The 18,066-nt window shown below is 46.1% G+C and overlaps 1 protein-coding gene across 3 annotated transcripts in view; it reads left to right on the forward strand.

The window, feature by feature from the left end:
- The window catches only part of MAP1B (microtubule associated protein 1B), a 90,736-nt gene that overhangs the window by 49,770 nt on the left and 22,900 nt on the right, over positions 1–18,066 (forward strand). For 2 of the 3 annotated variants that reach the window (XR_001603264.2, XM_016213896.2), the window contains exon 3: positions 16,454–16,536. Coding sequence is in view for 1 of the 3 variants with exons in the window: in XM_016213896.2 (XP_016069382.2) it covers positions 16,454–16,536 (83 nt within the window). In the remaining 2 variants the exon portion in view is untranslated. Of the gene's footprint in view, positions 1–13,265; positions 13,527–16,453; positions 16,537–18,066 lie in introns of those variants that run through there. The other variant, XM_016213898.2, reaches the window with a different exon arrangement.

Raw genomic sequence — 18,066 nt, forward strand, 5'->3', positions numbered from 1 at the left:
CCCCAGCTGGGGACTGAGCCTGTAACCCAGGCATGTGCCTGACCGGGAATTGATCCTTGATCCCCTGGATCCTGGGTTGATGCCCAACTGCTGAGCTATGCTGACCAGGCCATCGCCAGAGATTTTAAATCACAGGCTTCAAGCCTTACTCTAGAGATTTGGATTCAGTAGGTCCAGATTGGGCTCGGCCGTATGTAGTTTTAATGAGCACTCCATGTGCCTCTAATGCTCAGACAGGACCAGGAACCACCATTCTAGAGCTGCTGGCAGATGCCACCAGCTCCTGGTTTCATATCCATCTCCTCGCTACCTCATGAGATAACCAGCCCTGGATAGCAGTCTTTGGAAATGTGCCTTGGCTCTAAAGTACTTTAAATTATGAGTTGATTGGATTTAAAACCCATATTTGTACGTAAAACATAGTCATTTATTTAATGACTAGACTGAATCAGGTACCTATTTTTAACAACTTGTTCTTGCTATTTATGAATAGGTAGAATCATAGCTTGTGTGGGATCCATTTATGCAGCTATTTGAAAATGTCTGACGATAGCTTTTAGTCTAAATCCGTTTCTATTGCTGTCTGCTGCATTTGCAAAGCCTCCTTTCAACTATTCTGCATCCATTATTCAGCCAATATTACTCTGCTCTTCTCAAAACCTTGAGCTACAATTTTAGCCAGGGAGACTGCCAGCCATCTCCACTGATGAATAATAAATAAATGCCAGACATCCATCTGTGAGGAAGCAAGAGCTTCCATCTCGAAACCTGATTTCTGACAGCAGAGTGGCCTCAGCGCCGGCTCGTGCAGCAGCTCAGTATGGTGGCTGCATCGTAGCCGGGAGCGCCAGCTGCTCTGGGGACAGGGCACTCGGAGAAAACTCTGCGGAGGTGATATGTCACACCAGGACCTGAAGGGCCAATAGGAAGCAGCCAAGTAAATAGGAGGGGACAGGTTCCAGACGGAGGGAACAGCATGTGCAAAGACCCAGAAAGACTGGTAGAACAGATCGAAACATCCTAGCTGTGGTTTGGCTGATGCAGGGAAAAGTGCACAGTTTTTGAGCTATGTCCCAGCGTTTAAGTCTGAGAGTTTTCCTAACATCTTTATCCTGGAGAACTAGCTTCTGTGGCTTCCAGAGCCTCCCTACCAGGAGCACTGCCATTGCATAATTCACACAAGAGTACAGGGAGACGGGCAGCATGCGGACCCCTTTCCAGCGCCCGAGAGGAGAGAATCGCCATTGGGATCGCGGGGGAAGAGTATCCCAGGCTCCTGTTATACGATGGGCACCTGGGTGTGAGAGCATGAACCAGAGAGCATTCAGTGTGGTCTGGTTCTGGACTGAGGACCAGCTATTACAGAGCAGCATTCACTCCCTAGAAACTGCTTCCCAGCACCCAGAGGTGCCTCCCCATTCTCCCTGCAGCTCCCTGAGGTGACTGCCTTCAGCTCCAGCCTTGTTTGCAGTCAGCAAGACCTTGTGATAACCTGAGGCCAAGCGAATCCTCCCAGGAAAAGCCCAACAGTGACAGCACTTGTCTTTATGGCTGTTCTCTGATAAGGTGTAAAGGGAAATGCGAGCCCCAGGCAGCAGTAGCTGGCCCAGTTCCAGAGCCAAAACTGAATTAAAACTCATTAAATGCTTCGAGCCAGTAAAGCTGGCGGGCTGTGCGGGGGCTGGGAGAGCAGAAAGCAGAGGAAGGGAAGGGGCGGCATCTCTAGCTGGCAGCTGGCAGGCTGTGAGCAGGGCAAGGCGACCAGGAAACAGGACAAAACGGGGCGGACTTGCCTGTCACAGACTTGTTTGGGAGTAGACGAGTTTGGTGCAGCTACATAATGTATGCTAATTGCTATATTTCCTTTTTTTTTTTCCACGGGAAATGCTCGGTTGTAAAGCTCAGAAACCAGAGGCCATGCAGAAATGCCAAAATGTAGAAATGACAAAAAAGACAGGAGGAACAAAGAGAAACACGGATCTGAATTTACAAAATGGCTTAGCCTTCTGCTAATTCAGCACCTCTCTCTCCATGCAGGCCTTTGGGAAAGAAATGAGCAGAGCTGTGATTTCCTATGTGCAATGCTCTCTGCACCGTCTGTCCCATAGTCTGAAATTGGTTAGTTGGATTTTTTTTAAAACTAGAAGCAAAATTTCACCTCTGGAGAGAATAGAATGTTAGCAAGACAAAAATCACAGAATAGCTATCAGAGCTTCCAGTAAATATTAATAAGAAAGCGTGAGCTGGTTCTGTCTCTACAGCTTTTCTGGACAAGACACTATAAGACTCAGATGCAGCCGTGGCCGGGTGGCTCACTTGGTTGGAGCGTCATCTGTGCATCAAAAGGTTTTGGGTTCAATTCCTGATGAGGGCATGTACAGGAGGCAACTGATTGATGTTTCTCTCTTACATTGATGTTCCTCTCTCTCTCTCCCCCTTCCTCTCTCTAAACATATCCTCAGGTGAGGATTTAAAAATAAAAGACTCAGATGCAAATTGAGGAAGGCACACAATTGAGCCCACTTGACATAATCCATTAATAGGAAAGACTCACTCTGGATATTTTTTACCTGTCAAATCATGTACCTCTAATGTTCCATTTGCTCCCCTTGTGTGACTGTTATTCTTTAAATCAAATAAAAACAGACTAATGTATTAAAATAATGGTTTTTCTAATAAAGCTTATCTAAGTGCACATTTTATATTAAAAAAAAAATAGGGCCAGGGAAGAGAAATATATTTTTTCTTCAAATTTGACATAAAAATCCCAAGGGTTGAAGTATTGTTAAGTGGACTTCGTATCTTTACCCTGATAACCCCTAATTTTTTTTTTTATAATTAAAAAAAGATGTAATTTATTCTTTAAAGCAATTTTATAGGCATGAAACATTTAGGAAATTTCGTAATGGATTTGCTTGGATCTGCTAGAAAGGCAATGCAAATATTTTCCAGAACAGTATAAAAAACACATTAAAGCATCAGCTCATATCATTTAAGAATTGTGAGGAAAAAAATAACATAAGTTTAAACTTCTTTTCCAGATGTTTAAAAATTCCTGTACAACTTTTTGCCCCAAGATTAAACATTTGGTCATTGTACGAAAGATACTGAATACTTAACCAAGTGCCAATAGAGGCAGATCTCAATTTTATATTATAATAAATCCTCTTCTGGCCTATTTTCCCCCACACCCTGGCTGTCTGGAGGCAGATTCCTTTTGTGGAACCTAAAGCTAAAAGAGAAAAAGCATCCTTATGGAGCTTTTGTATTTGGCCAGATTTCATTTAGGAAGCTGCTTCCAGAGCCTGATAAAGAATAGTCCTGTGGCCCGGCCGGGCGTGGCTCAGCGGTTGAGCGTTGACCTAGGATCCAGGCTATCGGGGTTCGATTCCCTGTCAGGGCACATGCCCAGGTCATGGGCTCGATCAGTGACTCTCATCGTTGATGTTTCTGTCTCTTTCTCTCTTCCTCTCCTTTCCTTTCTCTGAAATCAATAAAGATATATTAAAAAAAGAAAAAAAAGAAAGAAAGAAAAAGAATAGTCCTGTGAAAGAAGGAAGCATCCTACTCTTTCTGAAGCCTCCGCATTAAAAAAGGGTCAGGCCTTAAAGGTCAGGATTGTGATAGATTTGCCTGTGGACAGGATGAAACGTGGTCCCTTTTCTTCAGTGTGATTTGCATAATAACTACAGTAAACCCACTGGTACCTGGCCCTCCAGCTAGGATAACCCAGTACTGAAGATTCCAAAACACAAATCAGGGAGAGAGCCAGGAACCTCCTAGTACACTGTGCAGCCCCGATCTGACCAGCATGCTCCAAGTGCACTCCAGCCTCACAATTAGGAATGCAACGGAGTGTTCTAGTCTCTTTCAGAAAAGATGCCCAAACCTCAAACCTGACCCAGAGCCCACATCACAGTTTCCTTGGTTTTGGGGGTCCTTTTGTCCTTGAAGGAGCTGGCAGTCAGGAACAAGGTTAGATTCTTCTCTTGCTGGACCCTCCAGACCCCAGAAAACAGGTCAAGCACTGTTCACCTCTCATTGACTCCCAACCCTGTCCAACTTTTGCTACTCCTCCAAGGCCCTGAGCCAAAGAGGGCTCAGGAGAGCTTTGCTCCTTCCTCTTCAACCTTTAATTTTGAATCCTTGCATTTTCCTGATATCTGAGTTTAAATCAAGTCCGGAGTGCCCTCTACAGCCTTAGCGTGCTCCCTCAACCTTTCTAGCTTCTCCAGTGACAGCCTCTACTCCAGAATAAATGGGAAAGCGGCCAGCGTTGCTTTCTGGAGTGGGATCAGATGTTCTTTCTTTAATTTATACTCCGGAACTCCAGGCATGGAGCCTCATTCCGTACGTTCTCCAGAGCTGCCTTCCTTACTGTCAGCATTTTTACTGGGACAAAACATAGTCCCAGTGTACGCTATTTATTTGTGAGAGAGCAAAGAATAATGCATCATAAGAACTTTGCTTAACATACATATGGATAATTGCATGTATCCCGAGTGTATAAATACATAAAAAATAACCAGTAACCAGTAAAGAATAATGCAAGATAGGAATGTAGAAAGTGATTTTTATGCATGCTGGCTTTCTTACAAGAATCCATGACTTCTCATGGAAATGAAAATCTGGAGATATTTGCAGGTTTTCCCGGAGTTTCCAGGTAGAACCTTCCTCTCTAAACCCATTCTAAACTGAAATTTCAGTCTTTCTTAGAAGATAGAGGAGGGTAGAGTTTACTTGACTGCTTGTCTGCATCATAGGTTTGGGACCTTTTTTCTCAGGACATTCATCAATACCTTGAAAATGACCCTTAGTCAGAGTTGATTAAATCTGTCAGAAACAAATCTCTGCTTGTTAAGTAAACATTAACTAATTATACAGCTCTATATTTATCCTATATTGTTTCCTACATCCAATTTCCCTAAATCTGCAGATGTAGTTATTTAGCTACAAGCTCCCGGAAAAGGTCAAGTGTGCCATGGGGACATGCTGTGGCACGCCATTGATAGTGACCTTGTGAAGACCTTGTAGTTGAATATAAAATGAAACTTTCCTAATAAATGCCCTATTTTAATTCTTTTAGGAATCATAAGAGGTGCCAAATGACCACAGGCAAAATTCAAAGTATTTGTGAAAAAAAACAAACACAACTCCTAACCCTTTTGGATATTTTTTGTCCTAATCACATAAAAAGAGCTAAACATGTTTCCTTTTTACTTATGTATAGCAGAGGACTTTCTGCTAATGATGACTCAGGCATCATATATTTTTCAGATCCTAAAAGTAGATACCTGATTTGCTCACTTCTATAGGCTGAATTTCTATCTATACTATTACACTAAATCCTGCATAGAAATTGAATGAGTGTGTGTAACTATGGATATCTGTATTTTCAGTCGTCCTATTTTGCAAAACCATTGACACCTGCATGCCTATAGGTGGAAGGGTCTGGTCTATGTTCTGTGAGATTTACAATAGAAATTGCCAGTTTCACAGGAAGTTCAAATGAGATACTGTACATGAAAGTAAGTGAAAGCACTTTGTTAACTAACACATTCTAATTTGGTTGGATGCAAAAGCTCATATAAATTTTATATACTTCCTCTAATTGATTTGTATGGTATAGGGACCGTGAATCATTATCAGAATTTTTTGGGAAAAGACATCCCTGAGGATTGAAGTGGACAGGGCAATATCCCCAGAGGAAATAAAATGTGAGTTGGACCTGTAAGGAATGGATTAGATTTAAGTAGGTATGATGCCTTATTTTATGGTACGGTAAATGGTGTCATCAAACAACACCCTTTAGTTTAAAAACCTTTAGGCAAACTTTATCTGTTATGCTGAAAATTTAGATTACTTAGTGCGAATTAAACGAAGACATCAGTATTGTAAATTACAAGCGTATTTTACTAAACTTGTGCTAGTATGACTCATTGAAAGGGAATGCCATTGGTGAACTGAAAAGAACACCAGGGCCTGCTTCCGTCCTCGGCATTAGGTCTGAGTCAGCAGTGAGCTGGGTTCCATACCTCTTTTTTCTCTGAAAACAAGAAATGCTACAAAAAACAGACAGAGGGGCAGTGTGTATGATGTTCCTAAGATAATGCTGAATTAGTTCATGTAATTTTTCCCTTTTTCCCCTCTAATAAATATTTTACTACTAAAATGTAGGGTTTGGATTTGATTAAAGGAGAAGAGGTAAAAGGTTTAGTTCGAGAAAATGCTGATAAATTTTCCTGCCTCTGTGCCCACCCAGAGGGGCCAAAACTACCCATACACAGGCTCAGTGTGGCCTGCAGCAGTCTCTGAAGACTGGCTCAGAGCAGTTAACCAGCCAAGACCTTGTTGCATGGTGGTCTTCAATTTTTAGTCAGTAGGGCTAAAATATCTACCCAAAGGTTTGTGTGCATGTGTCTAATCCAGCCTTTAAAACCGGCCCCCCTCTGTTAGAACAGCACACACAGAGTGGGAAAGGCTTGGTGCAGAAGGGGCCTGAGAGACTCACTTCTCTGCTTACAATAAGGAAAGGAGCGTACTAAGCAGGAAACCTTGTGAGCCAGGATGTTGGTTCTTCTGGGACATTTGTCAGAGCACAGCGAGGGATCGAAATGTGGTAGAGATCATGAAGGACTGGCTAGGAGCCATGAGTTTTACGAAAGAACTTTACCTGTGGAAAGCATGTACGCCGCGCGCAGTCAAATGTGAGCAGAGTGCCTGACTCAGAAGCCGACGACCAGGCTGTAAGGGGAACGTCCCCTCGGGTCAGCAGACAGTGCAGGTAACAGAGCAAAGAACAGGAAAGTAGAGAGGAATCGGGCCCGGCCCGGGGAGGGTTGAATCGCCCTTCAGCACTAGCAGAGGGCAGTCCCCCGGTCAGTGAGAACTGGGTGTCCTTTTCTGGACACCCAAGGGCCGAGCCAGGACTGGACAACATGCCCAGAGGAAAGTGGAAATGTACCCGTGCGCATCCTGCGAGCATGTGTGAGGGAGCCCTCGCCACCTCCCCCTGCTGAATGAGGCAGCATATAAATAAACAAAACTAAAGCAAACAACGAAAATCACAGCTCCTCCGGGCTGGGCAGAGACTTCATGCCAAGTACTTTAAAAGATATGACCAGATTTATTCATACAGGATCTGAGTGCCCATCGGCCTTCCCGGGACTTGTTAGAGGGTGGCAGCTGAGCACCCCTTCAGCGAAGACCAGGTCTCAGGGCCCTTGAGCCTTATCTTCCTGGGTCAGGATCTCGACCTTAGGAAGTCCTTTCCTGTCAGGTCACCAAGCTGGTTGCTGTGCCCAGCCTGACACTGCCACTGTTGGGTAGCTTTGCCCCCTCCGGACTTGACTGGGAAAAAACCAATTTGTGACCCTTTTCTCTAGCCAAGGGCTAAGGGCTTCCAAGGGGCTGGTGACTGTTAGGTACTAGGTATAATATTTGTTATGCCAGCTGTTTGTAGTTTTCTTTTTCTGTTTCCTTTTCCATAGCCAGTACCAAAGGGATTAATCTGATTTTTGTGTTTAAGGTTAAGGCAGCTGGCTTTGAGGGTGAATGGTGTGATGATTTGGTTCTGAACAGTAACAGATGAGGGAGAAAGGTCAGCTGTTTCTCTGGATTTGATCAATGGCAGGACTTTGATGGCAAATTAAATGTCAGATAAAACTGTCAAATGATTCGAGAATCGATACTTAACGGGGAAAAGTTGTGAGCCCTTAATGATCACATTGTCCCCAAGGGAAATAATTCCAGCAGTACGTTCAGACATTAGGATAGTAATACATAAAAACGTGAGGATTATTTAAATAAGGTGACTTTCTATGTTGTGATTGATCAATAGCGTATTCATCACCTACCCTGTCCTGTTTCTCAAAGAAGATTTGCAGAACCATCAGTATCACCGAGGGACTGCAGAAATTCAGTCTCAGACCCCACCCCCGTCTCCTGAATCAGACAGACCTTCTGAGGGTGACCTTTCCTTTATCTGCATTTTTAGTGAGCAACTCCAGTGGGGCATATCACGTCTGAGTAAATGTGCAGAGTAAATGCGATAACTGCACATTAAGAATGTGGGCCAGGGCCTGACCTGGGCAGATATTCAGTACATCTTAGCCACTTTTATTATTCATTCCTTTATCAAATATTGGCTGAGCTCCTGCTGTGTATGAGATACTGCTTTGTTTGTTTTATCTTTGTTGTTGAAAGTATTACAAATGTCCCCTTTTTCCCTCATTGATCCCCTTCACCCTGCACTATCCCCCCCATCCCAGGCTTTCCCCACACTATTGTGTGTATCAGACACTACTTCTGACTTGCATTTCCCAAGTTAGACACTGTCAAAACCCTAAGTCCCCCCATTAAACTGTCTTTTCTTCAAGATATGGAGAACATCACATTCATGTTCTAATGCTAGTTTATGAAGGTAGCACTAATTTGCCTTCATTAAACTCCAGAAAACTGTGGCCTTTGTAAATAATTCACATTGTCTTAACAAAAGGGAAATACGGCATCTCTTAGAAAGTCAGGAGAAGACCAGTGAGATTAAAAAACATTCTCTGAAACTCCTTTTTTCCCTCTTCCTCAGCTAACCCTTGATGGCCTGGGTTCTCATTCCTCTGCCTGGAGGACTTTAAAAGGAGAGGAAAGGGGGGGAGAACCTGAGAAAATGAGGCTAGGTGGGAGAAAAGCCCTGAAGAGAGTATTTAGAAAGAGGGTGCAATGAGAACCCTGAGAAAGGAATGGACCTGTCGTCGCCTGGCATCCCGTCCCCCACAAGTTCTCCTAGGGCGAGCAGTTGGACTGGGAGGGGACTTGAAATGCAAAATGAGCCTCCTTTTGCATTTTGCTGGAGCAAGGCCTGCCTGTCACCTGAAGGCTCAGTTTGTCTCAGCCTGCCAGGGACACATTTAGGACAAGGAGAGAAGCTTGGAAGGCTGGGGTGTTTAGTTGTTTGCTTTCCTGGGCATCTATCTACAAGACAGGGAAATATAAATGAGAAGATGGCAGAGAAACCAAGGGAAGGATGGGGTAGAACGACTAGCAGACACGTGAAAAACCTAACCAATGACAACAGAAAGGAAAAATCATGAACTCCAGGAAATACAGAGAAAAATAGGTATAGGCACAAATTCTATAGCAGCTAAGTTCTTTGTAACAAAAAGATACCTGAGGTAAAAAACAAAAAAAAGAGAGAGTCTCACTCCCAAGCAGTGATGAACTTACTACATTAAAAAATTATTTGCAGAGTCTCCTGAACGTGTTTATAATGGAATTTACACACTTATTCCCTTGAAAAAACAAGCTCTGAAAATTTGGAGAGCGATGTGACAGGCAGGAACATGTATCAGAGATGAAACAAATACAGAAACAAAAAAAATGATTTCCAACAGAAAAGAAACGGCCATTTCCAGGAATATCAGGGGAAAGTGGGAGAGAACTGGGCTCTGATTGTTGGGCAGAAACAAAGAGGGAATTGGCCTCAGGGTGCGTGTGGGAGGCCAGCTGCCCTTGCGGGGCAGTGATTCAGCGGCATTGGCTGACCAGTGGCTGACCCCAGCTGCGTGTGTACCTCTTTCAAAGGGGAATCTTGGCATCACACCTTGAAAACCTTTATTTTGGATGAGGGTGGGTAGGGAAAAGATGGAGAAAAAAATAGTGTCACAGCCTTGGCCATGAGGGGCCGCATTCTGCTTTCTCACCCTGTCTGTGAGGCCTTGAACAAGTCTCTAGACCACAGATCTTTGGTCCATGAAGAGGGGGTAATAGTACTTGTCCCCACCACTTCACAGGATTGTTAGGGAAGATTAATCAGGGTGCCATCCAAAGGACAAAATGCTTTGAAAACTAAAGCGCTCTACACGCTAAGGGTTCCCTGCTCTGTTCTTGTGATGGACCCGCTGGTGTTCGGAGAATGAAGTGCTAATACTAACCACTTCCATGCATTCGCCTGGCATTTATGTATTATTTGATCCAGGTAGGAGAGCACAAAGCACATGGAAGGTGCTTCAGCGTGTGCGTGATCCGAAAACCAACACGTTTCTGCCATCTTTCTCCCCATGTCCCCTGCTGCCTCTGGGACACCTAGAAAGGGCCCCTTCCCAGCCTCAGGCTGAGCGCTGCAAGAACAGACAGCTGTGACAGGAAACCAGTTGATTCTGATGTGTGAGGGCCGATGGGAAATCAAGTCCCTCCCGCCAGGAGCTTTACATCCCTGGAGGGGGAATCTGTACATCTCCCTGAACGGCTGGCTCTCCGCGTGCTCTGCCGACACTTGATCTTTGGGGAACTGTGTCATCAGGAGATACCAAGTCGCCCAGCACCTGTGTTTTCTCAAGAGCGCCTCAGTGGCAGGACCAGGGCAAAGTTGGCTAGCCCTACCTCGTGGTCATGTCCTCCCCCAGGTCTGAGGTGACTTCTTGTTTCAGGGAACAAAGGGAGGCTTCCGTGAGGCCCGGCTCCTCAGCTCTCTGCCTGGATCCCTCCTCTGAGCCCTCACTCTGGGCATCTGGGGAAGACCTGCTGCTGTGGCCTTGTGGAAGCCACCTTCACCCCCATTTCTCTCGCTCTTCCTGTTTCTTTTGGTTAGAAATGATGAGGTATGACAGGAGGCAGGGAGGTCATCAAAGCTCTTGGGAACAGGCCTTGGTGCTGCTTGTGAGGCTTCCTGACCTGCTTCTGCTCCCCTCCCTCTGAGAAGGGAGCCTAGGAGACATCTTCCCGAGGCTGGGCCTGGGCCTGGGCCTGCTCTGTGCCCAGTGTTGGTTGTAAGGGACAGAGAGGACATCTTTGAGGGTTCTGGAGGAAGAGAAGATTCATTAGAAAACTGCTGATGCAGGTATCTCCCCTCCCTCCACACCAGCATCCTTTCTCTTCAAACGTCTCCCATCTTTTAGCACACTTGCTTGATGTTATTATGTGGATTCCTGCAGAAAGGAGGCCTGGATGTTATTCTAGACAATATACTGTTATGGCCTGGCCGGCGTTGCTCAGTGGCTGAGTGTCTACCTTTGAACCAAGAGATTATGGTTTGATTCCCAGTCAGGGCACATGCCTGAGCTGAGGCTCAATGCCCAGCAGGGGGCATGCAGGAGGCAACTGATTGATGATGTTTCTCTCTCATTGATGTTTCTCTTTCTCCCTCTCCCTTCCTCTCTCTAAAAAAAAAAAAAAAATCAATAAAAACATTTAAAAAACAAACACAAGAACAAAAAAACGCTATTATGAAAAGCTGCTGGGAGAGTTGCTGGTCATTGATTTTAGTTCCAGCACTGAGTACTTTTCATTTCTTGCCTTCACCCATTTATCTGAATGGATGAAAGCAAGAAATGCCTGGGGAGTGTTTTTTGCATGTGGTGTTGCAGGTGAGATGTTTCCTCTTTGCAAATCCACTTTGGTGAAGAGGCAGAGTTGCAGAACTCTCACTGCTCTTGTTTTCCCCTCCCTCCCTCCCTCCGTCCCAGCGAAGAGAGACTTTAATGTCAAGACATCCTGTGCTTCTGGCCTTTGATTTACCAACCCTTACTTTTAGCTAAATAATCCCAGTCCTTCACCCCACACATTTCCCTTTCTAACTCTAGAAACTTCTTTAACCCTAAGATTTCTGCTTCTTCACATTGTAAGTTTTTCTAATGCTGAGTCACAATGTCAAATGCCTTTTCCAAAAAGAATCCACTGTGGTTTCACCTGGACCAGGGACCAGAGGAGTTGGTGGGTGAAGACGGGCAACAGTGGGTGCTGGTGGAGTCAGGGGCAGAGATAGGTGGGCCTGAGGGCCCTTCTTCTGGAGCCCCGGCCCTGACCCTGTTCTGGTCACCACTCCATCCATATCAGTGACTCAGGAACCCCCTTATCTCCTCCCTTCCATACTGAAGATGTATCGAAGGCTTTCTTTCCTCTTCAATTTCTATTTCTGGATTATGTTGCAATGTGTTTCTTTTTTAGGAAAAGGGTGTTATAATTAAATATTTATCTTTAAAACATACAGAGTTATCATTCACTTGAAGACAACTGACAAGGCTTTAGCATTGCTAATTATTATTTTCATCATCAAGGGTTTCCCCCTTTTTTAGTGCTGCTGCAGCTGTAGCAGCTGCCTAACAGGGCTGACAGTTTTGGGTGTTGCTCTGGCCCCAGCAGACACATTAGAGCCCCCGCAGTCACTGTGTGCTGGGCCGATGCGTGTGGGAGAGAAGGGTCAGCTGTGTGTAAGAGAAGCTTCCAAGTTTATGGAGGTCTGGTTGTGGCTGTGCCTCAGCACTCGGTGTCTGAATTCAGCTGTGGTCAGTGTCTTCAAAAACCAGGAGGGGGAGGGAAAGGGAAGGAGAGGGAGAGGGGGGGAGGGAGCTTAGAAGAGTATTAAACTCTGTGGAGAGACCCCATAACCATCCTACAAATTATATACCTAGGAAACAACATTTTGTTTCAAGAGATTTCAAAGTCACTTGAATATAGTAAAACATAAACCACTAGAATGGCCCAACCTTAAAAGACATGGATTCAACGTTCAAAAAGGAAAAGAGTCCCAACAATAACTGAAAAATACCGGCTTATTTGCTTTTCAAGCTTGGCCTTTGCAAGTATACAGACAAAAGTCTCATTGTCTGCAAAGACCCTGCTGCCTCAGGGGGTCCCAGACCATCCTCTGTTGTTTCTAAGGTGGAGCAGACCCCTTTTTCTGTGTCACATAACAGCCCTCCCCCCACTGCCTCCCTGGGATGGAGCCTTCACAATGTCACTGGGTTTGTGGGGAGCCCTCAAAGAGTGTCTTATCAAAGCAGTGCTGACAATCATTCCATCCCAACCCCCTGCTTTTGCCTCCCTCAGCCAGGCGAGCAGCGTTACCTATTCATCGGCTGCCTAATGGTAATGGTCCCCCGTGAGCTGCCTCTGGAGAATGCAATCTATCGTGGTGGAGAGAGCGGCTGCAACCCGCTTGTCTTTCTTTCCTGGGAACTTATTCTCTGAAGAGACTGAATGGGACCTTTGCAGGCGAGGGTGGCGGCCTCTCCTTCAGAATGCCTGGCCCGTTTCCCAGTGTGAAACATTCCCCAAATATGCAACTTTGTAAGCGTCCAGGCAGCCAGAGCCCAGAGCAGCCTGCTGCCAGAAGAGCTGGCATCCCACGGGACGCGGGGATGGGGGCACGGCGCTCCAGCCCCTCAGGCAGGCCCCGGGTTGCCGGATGCCAGGAAGGCCCGGCCCCCGATTACATCGTCCGGAGAAGCATCTGGCCAGCAGTCTGGCTGTGACAAGAGCTTGAAGCTTGTCTCTCTCTCTCTTTAAATCCCCTCCTTCATTCAAATCCAATCCTATAAAAAGGCTTTTGTTGAAGGCGCAGCCATGGCATCTTGGTGCACGTCTGTGTCAGTGTTTCCAAAGATGGGCAGGAAGAACATCCTCAGTTGAATTCCTGAGCAAACAGGTCTGAAAACCGACGTGGAGGAGGAGAGGTCACCGGCCGCTGTCACATGGCATTTGTTTTGTTTGTAAGTGGTGAAGCCACCGAGGAAGGGAACTTCTTGTGGATGGTAAGAAGCCTCAGCCAGGGAGTGTCGGGGAAGGGCCCCCTGGGTGGGCCGGGGCGAGGCGAGGCGAGGCGAGGCTCGGGCCGGCTGCGCTGTCGCTTGGTGCGCATCTGGGAGGATGCAGTTAGCAGGGCTGGGGCAGCTTGGCCATCACTTAGGAAAGAAGGGGCTCTGATTCCTTTGCCATGTCTTGGGGAAGGAGCCAGTCTGCTTTTGTGGGTTCCTACGGAGTGTAGTAGTGACTACAGTCATACTGTGCTTTATGCTGCCTGAAAACAGGCCAAACTTTCGGTCAAGGAGACGACCTTTCACTTCTCCTTTCGTTTAATTTTGTCTCAACTTAGAGCCTTTGAAGCCCCTGAAGACCACTGATGGTAGGGTTTAGAAAGGGGACGGCTCTGTGTTTTGCTGGCTGTCGTTTTATCATTTGCTTGTTCAATTGGATGTTCTTTTGCTTGAGCTTTAGACGCATATGCTTGTCAAAAGCAGACACAGCCGATCCAAAAAGCCACGTCCAGCAAATGACAGACTCTGGCGTTCGCAGACAAACGTTCTTGCCTGTGTCTGGGTTGAATTATTTTTCTCGAGCCTCAGTCCCGTTCCAGTTGTGCGACGTTGTTTTGGGGTTCTTTGTTTTCAGGCATTGGGAATAAAGGATCACACCCCTTCTCTTAAACTTACCCTCGTTTATGGGGGCCTTCTGCCACCTTTGCTTTCCCTTTTCCTTTTTGCTAATATTTTCCTGAAGCTTTCTGGTTTCTTGCTTCTTTGAGCACATTTCTGATTTCAGTCCCCTGGATTTCCCCCTAGCTCTCCCTCGGCATTTAACACCCGTGCCTTGTTCAAGTCCTGGCTTGACCACGTACTAGTTGTGTGATCGTCTGGTTCACTGTCTTCGGTAGACCTCATTGTCCTCATAGTAAAAGGGGACACGGTGTGTGTCGTTGAGCTCTGCTGGGGATTAAATGAATTATTACATGTGCGGTGCTTAGAACAGTGCCCTGCACCAGTATTGTTTAGTTTGGGCACCTCCCAAGTCTAATGTGGGGTCTACTGGTAAGAATTACTGTTAGGAAAGGTAAGCCAGTGAAGGAACGGGCTTGGTGATGCAGTGGTGGAATCTCAACATGCTGCTGTTTCCATAGGAGTTCTGGTCCCTGATGATACGAAGGAGAAAAGCCCTAAGCTGCGTATCCTGGGCTGCTTTTCTTAAACCTCTTTATTGAGATTACAATTTGCATACCATACAATTCACCCATCTAAAGTGTACTATTCAATAGGTTTTGGTATACTACATTATTAATTTTTTAAGTTCTGGTAAAATATAAAGAGAACATAAATTTTGCCATTTTAACTATTTTTAAATGTACAGTTTAGTGGCACTAATTACATTCACAATGTTGTGTAACCAACACCTCTGTTGCCATAATTTTCTCAATACCCCAAACAGAAACTCTGTACCCATTAAGCAGTAACTGTCCATTCCCTCTCTCCCAGTCTCTGATAACTTCTAATTTGCTCTCTTGACTCTATGAATTTGCCTATTCTAGATATTACATGTAAGTGGAATTATGCAGTATTTGTCCCTCTGTGTCTGGCTTATTTCACTTAGCATAATATTTTAAGGGTTCACCCATGGTGTTGTATGTATCAGAACTTCATTCCTTTTCATGGCTGAATAATATTCTATTGCATGGGTCCACGATATTTTGTTTCATCCATAGATGGACTTTTGGGTTCTTCCACCTTTTGGCTATTGTGAATCATGCTGCAGTGAACATTGGCATACAAATGTGTATTCAAATCCCCACTTTTAGTCCACCTAGGAGTGGAATAGTTAGGTCATATAGTAATTCTGTTTTTAGCTTTTGGAAGAACAGTTGCTTTTTGGTCATTCTCTCTTGTGTTTCTCTCCTTTGGTGTCTGTCTGCTTCAGATTCTTTTGCATTTCCTCCCATTATCTCACCTTCATTGTACTTCCAGTCTGCACACATGTTCTTGTCTCCCCTCCCAACTCTGTGTCTCCCTCTCACCTGTCTTCTTTGTCCCTCCTTGATTGGCAGAGCATCTATCCCCACGCTGATCACTTTCCTCTCATTGCCCAAGGATAGGGAGCCTTTGCAGGTCACTCATCGACCTCAGTCCACATGGACCGGAGGTTCGGTCAGCCACAGGATGTCCCTAAAACCTTTGTGATGGGGGAAGTTAGGGATGTGGAGCCAAAAACACAGCAGAATTTCAGCCCTCCTTTGACAGGCTTCTTCCTTCCCACAACACCTGGCTTTGTTGTTCCCCCTCAACTTTGTGTGTATTTAGGGGACAGTTTGGCCTCCTTGTCCAGCAGGAGAGCTGTTCTCCACTTTTCATTTGCTCACAGCTTCTCCACTTTTCTATGAGCAAGTGAATTAATTAATGACTACCCCAGCAGACTGTAAGCCTGCCTCAGACAGCCATTCTGGCTGTTGGGCTAATTGTGAGCTGGGGTTTCTGGATGTCATTCATTTCACAATAAGGCTCCTAATTAATCTCAGCACCGTTCTCACCAGAAGAAAGGCTGATACGGAGAAACATCCCCAATTACCATGAGAAAGGAAATGTCAAGAGCCCCGTTGAGTTTTCCTGGCATCCCCCCCTGTCTCAGATGAAAACCCACAGGCAGCCTGGAGATCAACCATGCAAGTTAGGGGGTGATGAGAGCGCGAGGAGCCCCAGACCACAGGGACCCAGGTCCTGGAGGAGCCTGCTGGGACTGTACACTTGTGTTTAGTAACACCGACTGTTGTGTTTCCCAAGCTGACGTGGAGAAGCCTAAGCCTGTGCCTGTGCCTCCTCAGTAGCAGAAACCGTCCAGCCGCCCCAGAAGCAGGCGGGCGGTTTTAATCCGGAAAAGCTAAAGGTCTCCTCTTTTGTCTGTGTTTTTGTGCCTGCAGGACAAAAGATCCTTCATCACCGAAGTGACGTGTTAGAAACGGTGGTCCTGATCAACCCTTCAGACGAAGCGGTCAGCACTGAGGTGGGCATCCGGCTCCGTGGCATCTCAGGGGGGCCTCACACAGAGGAGGGGACCCAGCTGATCAGAGTGACTGGGGCAGCAGGCAGCAGAGGGACAGGGGAGAGAAAAGTTCTTGGCTCAGGGTGTGGGTCCAGTCAGTGCTGGTTCTCCGTATCCGCACCGCCCCAGACTGCCCTTCCCAATGAGGACGAAGTGGAAGAATATTCTGGAACTGGACTATTTCCTCGAGGCTAGTGGGTAGAAATCTTGGGCGTACATAGAGGACGTGCTGCTGGGATGGATTCTGCTAGGATGTAGCAGGGGAAGTAGATGGCAAGCCCTCAGGCTGGGACACCCAAGACCCAGACAAGGCATCTCAGAGGCAAGCCCCTTCAGGTGCATCCTGCCCATGCCCTCCCTTAGCGCTGTGGAAAGGCAGGAGGGCATAGCGGTCGGGAGCATGGCCTCTGGTGCCACACTGCCTGGGCTCTCCCACTCTTCACTGGTGACCTTGGGCAGGTATTAACGGTCTCTGTCTCCATTGCTACCTCTGTGAAATGACGATTATACAGTGCTTACATTTAATTTTCATATTTAATGTGGTGCTTTGAAATATGAAGGACTTAGAACACAGCATGGCACATAACAACTGAAGTATAAATGTTGGCTATTCTGATTAATAGTATTACTCTTTCCATCCTATGAAATTTTTGCCAGGGAGAGTAAAGTATTTGAGAGCCCACTGTACAACAACTTGACTGAAGCCGAGAGTCTCTGGTGACCCAGGCCAGAGGGGCTGATGTATCTTCATTTACCATTTTCTTTGTTGAGTTGCTGGAATAATTACTCCAGTATATGTGTTTTCTTGATTAGACTGTGGGTTTGTTGGGGGCGGTGGGGCCTGTTTACTTTTGTGTCCCTCCCTGAGCGGACTGGGGATAGAATGATTACCTTGGTGCTTAGAGCAGTGTTTCTGCTGAAGGACAGGCTGCCGTTCAGCCACTTTAAGTTCAATTCCATTTAAAAGGTTCCCATTCAGGGGCAGCCTTTTGTTTCTGCTCAAGGTTAGGTATCTGGCTGGTCCCATTGCAGGCTGCATTTGAGCTGTGTGTTTGGTGTGTGGCTTGGAAGGAAGGGGAAGGAAAGGGATGGGAGGGGCTGACTTGGGACCCTACTTGGAAACCTCTTTCCTGAGGCGGCAGTTGGGAGACCTGGGCTGTTCTTGTGACTCAGCCTGTGAGATATTCATAAGTCTCAGACCACATGCTGCTAGCAGACACAGCTGTGGAACAAATGATCACCAGCTACGGAGGCTGCTTTGAAAAAGAAAACGAAACTAGGGGGAGAAAGTCAACCACCGCTTCTGTCTTGGTGGTAGCCAAACTTGGAAAATCATGTTCATGGACGATCTGATGACCACAGTCATTGGCTCTGTCCACTCCCCCGGGGGAAGTGAATGACCAGGGAATGAATTACTTTTATTGGTAATAAACTTGAAACATCCCCAGGGCTGGCCCTGTCCTGAAGGGGGATGACAGAGCTGCTGTGACT

Source organism: Miniopterus natalensis, chromosome 3 (assembly GCF_054644295.1).
Source record: "Miniopterus natalensis isolate mMinNat1 chromosome 3, mMinNat1.hap1, whole genome shotgun sequence".
NCBI classification, from domain to species: domain Eukaryota; kingdom Metazoa; phylum Chordata; class Mammalia; order Chiroptera; family Miniopteridae; genus Miniopterus; species Miniopterus natalensis.